The following is an 8,861-nucleotide window of genomic DNA, read 5'->3' as shown; positions in this document are numbered from 1 at the left end:
GGGCACGAACCCGTGTCCCCTGCATCGGCAGGCGGACTCTCAACCACTGCGCCACCAGGGAAGCCCAGGTTTACTTTTTAAAAATAAGAATATTTCATAGGTAGTACTTAGACTTCTTATATCATATCAAGAAGTACATAATGTCTGGTAGTCTTTCTTTTTGTTACTATTGATCAGTGAGTAGATGTTACCTTAATTCTATCTAATCGAGAAGTCCCCTCAAGAGTACTCCTTACAGAAGGCCACCTCCACCTCTGTTTAAGTATTTTTAAAGGAATCAGTGTCTACTCTTTTCAGGAGGTTCCAATGGCTACCTTCTTGTCTAGGGAGGAATCACACTTGACTTGATTAGAGGAGCACCAAATTCTAACCATTACAGCTGTAATTCTTAAATCTGGCTGCCCATCATAGTTACCTGAAGAATGTGTTTTTTAAAGGAAAGAAGAATAATTTTATTATTATTCTTTTTAAAAATAAGTTTTTTTATTTTTATTTATTTTTGGCTGCGTTGGGTCTTCGTTGCTGTGCGTGGGCTTTCTCTAGTTGCAGCGAGCAGGGGCTATTCTTTGTTGCGGTGCGTGGGCTTCTCATTGCGGTGACTTCTCTTGTTGCAGAGCATGGGCTCTAGGCACATGGGCTTCAGTAGTTGTGGCATGCGGGCTCAGTAGTTGTGGCTCACGGGCTCTAGAGCACAGGCTCAGTAGTTGTGGTGCACGGGCTTAGTTGTTCTGCGGCATGTGGGATCTTCCTGGACCAGGGCTCGAACCTGTGTCCCCTGCATTGGCAGGCAAATTCTTAACCACTGTGCTACCAGGGAAGCCCAGAATAATTTTATATAAATGGGATCATAGTACACATGATTTTTGTTGTTGTTGTTTTATATTTATTTATTTATTTAATTTTATTTTTGACTGCATCGGGTCTTAGTTGTGGCATGCAGGAATGCAGGATCTTCCATTGTGACACATGTGCCCCTTGCTGCACTGGGCGGGCTTCTTTGTAGTTGTGGTGCACGGGCTTCAGAGCGTGCAGGCTCCAGAGCACGTGGGCTCAGTAGTTGTGGCACATGGGCTCTCTAGTTGTGGCCTGCATGCTCAGTAGTTACAGCGCATGGGCTTACTTGCCCCATGGCATGTGGGATCTTAGTTCCTTGACCAGGGATCAAACCCATGTCCCCTTCATTGGAAGGCAGTTTCTTAACCACTAGACAGCCAGGGAAGTTCCCATGATGTTTTTATTACAGAGAATTTTTGTTTCTCTCTCCTTCCCTCAAATCAATCCCTACCATTTATCCCCCACCACCTTCTCAGACAGTAATCTAATGTGCATATTTCTGTATTTCTCTGTTCATATAATCCTATATAGACCTACATATATAGTGTTTTTTGTTTGTTTGTTTGTTTTTTCCCGATGACACAATGGCAGCCTTATATAATATCTTTTCTGATTCATTTTTTATATTAATTCAGATTATGTTATAATTTGGTTCATGTTTAACCAACTACCTATAAAAATCACATTTTTTGTTTTTGGTTTTATATCACAGTTAGTGTTTGCTTCTTTAAAAGTAAAGAATTAGTAGTAACTTTCACTTCATTGTGGTCAACTACATGCTCTGAAAGGCCTTTGAGCTGCAAACAGTCAGATCCTGCATTGTTTGGCTTGAAATAAGTATATGAAATTTCTGAGGTTCCTACTCCTCCAGTCTGCTCTCCTCCACTTCTCTGTCCCTCTCTCTTCTGACTACTTCCCCTCAAAAAATGAACTTTAACCAGAATGAGCTGGTGGGTAGCAAACAAGGGCAAAAAAGGCAGTGTTGCCTCTCACGGGCCCAGCTGCTCCGCGGCATGTGGGATCTTCCTGGACCGGGGCACGAACCCGTATCCCCTGCATCGGCAGGAGGACTCTCAACCACTGTGCCACCAGGGAAGCCCTATAGTGTTTTTTTATTTGGGGATAATATTACAGATTTTTTTCCTTTAACTCAACAATACTTGATGAAAATTCCTCTAAGTCATCTAGTTTAACTCAATTCATGATTCTGAGGTAGTATTGGAACCACTGCATTTAAGCACAAGGAAATATTGAAAATAACTGGCCTTCTAGCTTAGTATCAGCAATATCATACTTTAGCCAGGGACACATATTAGAATCAAAATATCAAATCAAGACATGAATTGGCAATAGACATATATATCAAATGTAGGTCAAGGATGTGTGCATTTTCAGAATGGAAGGCTTAATTAGTTGTATTGGGGCGAGCCCCTTGGGAGTCACATATCCAGTTTGGAGCAGCTCATCTCTTAATAGTCTCACAAGATTTTGAGGAAGAGATAAACATTTAGAATTTGTTTCGAATTTAAGTGAAGAAAAGAGAGAAGCTAATGGGGGAAATAAAAGAGCACTGCACATACAAAATGTTCCTGAAGAGCTCTTGCTCATAGTATATAACTGGAAGTGTAAATGCAGAGACTTGAGTTTTAATCCTGGTTAAACTACTTACTACTTGTCAGATCCTGGAACTCATTTTCCTGCTTTGTAAAATGAGGCGGTTTAATATGTGATTACTATGATAATTTTCAATTCCTAACCAGACTGGAGATAATAGTTCCTTTGTCATCACAGATGCTCTAGAGAATCACTATATCGATAATTTCCTCTGTATGTATTATAAGTCTTGGGCCCAAGGCTGACAGAAGCAAAGCTGATTATATTTACTATTCAGCTATCTGTCCACAGAGCCCTATCTCAACAAGGTTTTTCAAGGCCTGTTTCTGAGATCCTTATGGCCTTACAGGAAGCTATCCATATTCTGAAACTCCTGTTTCTACATTCCAGGAGCCCATCCTCCAGTGGATTCAGAGATGCATATTTGTTATTTAATGAAACAAGAATTCCTGAGTTTTGTGCTGCCTGGCTGAGTTTAGACTCCAGGAGAAGAGATGGCTTCAACTTGTGTTTATGTTTTCCTCCTCAGGCTCTACAGATGGTGTAGGGAGGAGGTTGCGCTCAGCCCCTGGCGTTGATCTCTCAAAGACCCCAACAGCAGAAATGGAGCACAGTCTCCATGAAGTCAATACAGTGTCTGCTTTTCAGGTAGCCACCTCAGGTGCTAAAGTTTTGGGCGTGGGGTAATGTGTTGGGAAAGAATTATGGAGAGATATGAGTGGTAGGGTTGGTGGTAAAGCAGTGGCATGGTAATGTGGGGCTGTTGGAAGAGAAGAAGGTCTATGATTGGGCTTCTTTTTTTTTTTCTTTTTTTTAACATCTTTATTGGAGTATAATTGCTTTACAATGTTGTGTTAGTTTCTGCTGTATAACAGTGAATCAGCTATACATATGCATATATCCCCATATCCCCTCCCTCTTGCATCTCCCTCCCACCCTCCCCTATCCCACCCCTCTAGGTGGTCACAAAGCACCCAGCTGATCTCCCTGTGCTATGCGGCTGCTTCCCACTAGCTATCTATTTTACATTTGGTAGTGTATATATGTCCATGCCACTCTCTCACTTTGTCCCACATTGGGCTTCTTTTGAGTGAGAGGAGATTGCCACATGGCCACTACCTTTTAAATATGTCTAATTCAGATATCTACTAGTGAGTCTTACCCTATTCTCTCCCATATCCCTCGGGACAGGGTCTGTGGGAAAACCACAGGTCTGGTGTCATGTGTCTGCCTGTGTGTGTCTGTGTGTTTGAAGGCTGCACCTTGCCGAGGCCCCAGCAGGGAGTGTGGGGAGGATGATCAGTATGGTGCAGAGAACTTTCGGCGCATCTCACGCAGTCTCAGTGGCACCGTTGTCTCAGAGAGAGAGGAGGTCCCCGTCTCTTCCCACAGTTTTGTAAGTAGAGTCAGGGTCTGTCTATTCAGAGCATCCTCTTTCTCTTGCTAGGTAAAAATATACTGCAGGTGAAGGGGCAGGAGAAACTGAAGGTTGTAATCTGGGGGAAAGCCATGTGCACTCCGCAAAAATGAGGACACATAGTCATTATTTTCTTGACACGCATTTACTTGGAGCCTAGAAGAATGTCCCTTCTCTGTAGCAGTTCTGGAAGGTGTATTATAGGCTTCCCCAGGATGAGACGAGTACTAGCAGCCTCAAGAGGAGTCTCGGAGAAGCCAATGCTGCTGACTGGGTCAGAACCCACTGTACTACTCCAAGGAAGAAGAGAAGAGATGGGATGGAGTATTTTTTTGCCTTTTCCTCCCCATCCGGGTACATGACTGAGTGGGGTCCAGTGTGCTTTCAAGCTGAAATGAAGCATGTACATTAGCAAGAGAAGGAAAATGATTTAAAATCCTCATCCTTGGGGCTTTTCATATGGGATTAATGCAGTAATCTGTATGTGAAAGGGACAGGGACACCCAAGTCAGCAGAGATCAGCAAACTCAAATAGTTTCAGTGGTTGGGTTTCTAAAACGTGCCTTTTGAGAATTTCATGCACTTGCCCAAGGCAAGTTGAATTTTTATTACAGCAGGGGTCAGGATACAAAGCACCAGTACATTGAAGCATGCTCACCAGGTCAGTTTGATAAATACTAAAAAACAGGTCCTAAATATGTGATATAAAAATAAAAAGGTACAAAAAGAAAACTGTCTCTTCCACCAGTTCTTCAGATCCAACTTCTTTCCCTAGAGGTAGTCATTTTTTCCAGTTTATTGCTCATAAGTTTCTAAAGAGCTCTGAACAGTTAGCCATTCTTTTTGGAAAAGGTGGTCTTTTCTTCCCAATATTTGTTCTTATATACCTTTAATGGTGAATTGTTATTTTCCTAGGAGAGTTTGCTTCCTTTATCCTGACTTCTGTATCATTCATTTATTCATTGATTCGTTCTTTTTTCTTTTTTTTGATGTGGACCATTTTTTTTAAGTCTTTATTGAATTTGTTACAAAATTGCTTCTGTTTTGGTTTTTTGGTCGTGAGGCATGTGGGATCTTAGCTCCCTGCCAGGGATCAAATCCGCAACCCCTGCGTTGGAAGGTGAAGTCTTAACCACTGGACCGCCAGGGAAGTCCCGATTCATTCTTTTAAACAAATGCTTTTTGAGCTTATGTTCTAGGTATTGTGCCAGATGCTGGGGAAATGGTGGTGAGTGAGCTAGATACAGTCCCTGCTCTCATGACTTTACAGTCTACTGGGGGAGACAGATAAATAAACAATTATAATATAATATGATAGGATTTAATGCTATGGAAGCATAATAGAGGGGACATCTAAACCAGGATTGAAGAATCAGGGAAGTCTTCCTGCAGGAAGTAAAAAGAATGTAGCAGATAAAGGGACCTGAAGCAGACATTGACTGAGTTAAAAGAAGCTCATTGGTATGGCATGATTAGAGTCTGGTGAGGGAAGGATGGAGAGTATTGACAAGTGAGACTGGAAAGACTATAAACAAGGGTCATATCATGAACCACAGTAAGGAGTTTGGGAGGATAGAAGTGGACATACTGGAGAGCCAATTAGGAAGTAAAAATTAATGTGTTTGGTACCTACTTGCCTGGATATGGGGAAAGGAGAATCAAGGATAATATCTAGGAATTGTGGGTTGATAATGATAATATTTGAGGGAGGAGAAGCAGGAATATATTTGGGGGGAGAGGTATCTGCAATTTTGGACATATTAAGCTTGAGTGGAGATAGGTATCTGGTAGGCCTTTGGTTGTGAGACATATAAACTTGAAATTGAGATTCGAGTATCACAGCCACTAAAAAGAGGAAAAGAGTATTACAAAAAGAGGAGAGGAACCAGGACATATCCCTGAAGAGTATCAGATTTAAGGTGGTTCTTCTGAAGAACCCCAAAAGGAGACTTGTTAAAAGAGACAAGAGAGATAGAAGGGAAACCAGTGAAGAGTGGTGTCTCTTTCTTCTATGGCTGTGTCACATGCCGAGAGGACTAGCACCTGGTCCTTACGCTATATGGTAAATGCCTACCATGTGTCATGCTGTTGTTAGGTGCTATGAGCACACACTGATGGAACAACACAAAATATCTTACAATCTAGTAAAGGAAATAAGATATACTGGCATATAGATTATTTTATTTAATATATTATTTATTAAGTGCCTGTAATGTTCCAGGAGCTGTTCAAGGTGCTGGGGATACTGGAGTGAAAAGAAATGTATTCTACTAGGAGAGAAAGACAATAAACAAGTAAACCCCAGACAATGTGTGATAAAGAAGAATAAAACAAAGGAAGAGGATAAGGAGTAAAGAGGTAATAGTGGTTATTCTCAGGGCTATTTTTGATAGAGTAGTGAGGGAAATCAGCTCTAAGAAAGTAACATTTGATCAGAGAACTCAGTGACATGAAGGTGTAAGCCACGGGAAGAACATTCCCAGTAACAGAAATGCAGAGTGTAAAGGCCCTGAGGTGGAATGAGCTTGGTGTGTCTGAGGAACGTTAAGAAGGTTAGAGTGTAAAAGGCACAGGAATGGTAGGAGATAAAGTGAGAAAGATCAGCATTGCCATATCACATAAGAACTTGCAGGCCACACTAAGGAGGTAGTGGGCTGGAGATAGGAAGACTAAATTAAATTGGAGGCTGCTGCAGTGGTCCAATTGAGTTTAAATATAAAATCTATAGGTAGAAATGACATTACATGGAATAGGCAACTAATGGAATTGTGGAAGAAAAGTGCAAAATCAAGGGCAGTGTCAACATTTGAGTATAGGTGACAAGAAAATACAGTACCAGGAGGAGGAGTTTGGAAGAACGTTGGTTCAGTTTTGGACATATTAGTGTTTCATATGTTAAAGGGGATATTTCTGAGATTTTGCCACAGAAGCGAATGTTGAATGGAGTATAGAGCAGGTCATAAGCATCAATGGGTATAAACTTGACAGGCAGCACCAAAGTGGAGACTGTGGAGTGTAGCAGTAATGGGAAAGATGGAATAGAGAGTTTTTGTTTTGTTTTGTTTTGTTTTTTTGTGTGTGGTATGCGGGCCTCTCACTGTTGAGGCCTCTCCCGCTGCAGAGCGCAGGCTCAGCGGCCATGGCTCACGGGCTCAGCCACTCCGCGGCATGTGGGATCTTCCCGGACCGGGGCACGAACCCGCGCCCCCTGCATCGGCAGGCGGGCTCCCAACCACTGCGCCACCAGGGAAGCCCGGAATAGAGAGTTTTTGATGGTACATTTAGGGAGATATATATTAGTTCCCAATATTTAGAGAGAGTGTAGAATTTTCTTTTTCAATCTCTCAGCCTTTCTGAATTTCTCTCATTTCTTCTCTATTTTTAATTTCTTAATTTTTAAAATTTTAATTATGTATTTTTTTAGAGGCTTTTGTTACTTTTTTTTTTTTTTTTTTTGGCCATGCTGAGCAGCTTGTGGGATCTTCGTTCCCTGACCAGGGATTGAACCCACGCCCTTGGCAGTGAAAGCGCATAGTTCTGGACTGCCAGGGAATTCCCCTCTTCTCTATTTTTAAATTTCTATCACAGTCTCTCTAATTCTACTATTAGCATTAAGGAGTTTGCTAAAGACCTTGATGTTAGGTTTGGGAAGGTGAGGGTTATGAGGAAGATAGATTAAGGGAAGAGAATCTGTAGTTTGGTGTCTCCAGTTCATAGTGGTCAGGATGTTTCCTAGAGGGGCTGATAGGGAGAGTGACAAGTAAATTGGGTCCCTCTCTAGATTAAGGAATGCTTGTACTCTAGTTCCTTCCATCTCCCCCTGCTTTCCTCACTGTTTACCAAACCATATCCTGCTGTGTGTTAATCCTCATTTCTATGTTTTTTTGTCTTGTCTCATTATAAGGATTCATCAAACGCGAGGAAAAAGCCTTTGGAAACCGGGCACCGTTGTTCCAGCTCCTCTTCCCTCCCTGTCATCCATGACCCTCCTGTGTTTCTCCTTGGTCCCCAACTCTACCCATCCCAACCACAGTTCCTGTCCCCAGATGTCTTGATGCCCAGCGTGGCAGGGGAGCCCCATAGACCCCCAGGTAACTCTCCCCCCAATCTACTATTGTGTGCTGGAATGTGGTATATTTCCAGGGACTTGGAAGAATCAAATCAGTACACCTGTTGGGGGGGTGGGGGAAGAGGGTCACAGGTGGGGTTGTAAAGGGATATGAATTACTGCTTTAAAGATGAAGCATTGATCTAGATGAATTATGATTGAATCATTTCTTGGGCAACATGGTCTAGACCAGAGCTCCCAGAATCTAACTACCCATGAAAATGAATTGCTTCAGTCATGATAGGATGTGCTTTTAAGTGACCAAGGGGAGTTAATACCCAGTCTTTAGGATCCCCCAAAACAGGAGGTGTCATCTCTATCAGCTAGTTTCCTCTCCTTCTATCCCGAGTCTCAGTTGAGCGATGGTCTAGGACAGTGGTCCCCAACCTTTTTGGCACCAGGGACCAGTTTCGTGGAAGACAATTTTTCCACAGATGAGAGGAGCAGGGGGGATGATTTGGGGATGATTCAAGCGCATTACATTTATTGTGCATTTTACTTCTATTACTATTACATTGTAATATATAATGAAATAATTATACAACTCGCCATAATGCTGACAGGAGGCAGAGCTCCAGCGGTAAAGCGAGTGATGGGGAGCGGTTGTAAATACTGATGAAGCTTCGCTTGCTCTCCTGCTGCTCACCTCCTGCTGTGTGGCCTGGTTCGTAACAGGCCATGGACCGATAGCGGACCATGGCTCAGGGGTTGGGGACCCCTGATCTAGGAGGACGAGGAGTGAATGGGAGACTTGGAAAGATCCTTGGAATATCCATGCCATGTATAGAGACCCAGACAATCCTGGGGAAGGTGGACAGTATCCTTTTGGCTTTGCCCCTCCACAGCTAGATTTGTTCCTTTTCCTCCTTATGGGCCGAATCTACAGTT

The 8,861-nt window shown here is 42.6% G+C and overlaps 1 protein-coding gene across 9 annotated transcripts in view; it reads left to right on the top strand.

Moving 5' to 3' along the window:
* The window catches only part of USP54 (ubiquitin specific peptidase 54), a 100,320-nt gene that overhangs the window by 89,004 nt on the left and 2,455 nt on the right, over positions 1 to 8,861 (top strand). For 6 of the 9 annotated variants that reach the window (XM_055081328.1, XM_028481752.2, XM_024132177.3 and 3 more), the window contains 3 exons: positions 2,978 to 3,096; positions 3,704 to 3,844; positions 7,770 to 7,956. In XM_055081328.1, the coding sequence (XP_054937303.1) occupies positions 2,978 to 3,096; positions 3,704 to 3,844; positions 7,770 to 7,956 (447 nt within the window). The remainder of the gene's footprint in view (positions 1 to 2,977; positions 3,097 to 3,703; positions 3,845 to 7,769; positions 7,957 to 8,861) is intronic. The other 3 variants (XM_055081327.1, XM_055081326.1, XM_024132175.3) reach the window with 1 other exon arrangement.

The sequence above is a fragment of the Physeter macrocephalus genome, chromosome 20, assembly GCF_002837175.3.
Source record: "Physeter macrocephalus isolate SW-GA chromosome 20, ASM283717v5, whole genome shotgun sequence".
NCBI classification, from domain to species: Eukaryota; Metazoa; Chordata; class Mammalia; order Artiodactyla; family Physeteridae; genus Physeter; species Physeter macrocephalus.
Note: the sequence above shows the minus strand (reverse complement) of the source record. Positions and strands in the feature narration are given on the sequence as shown.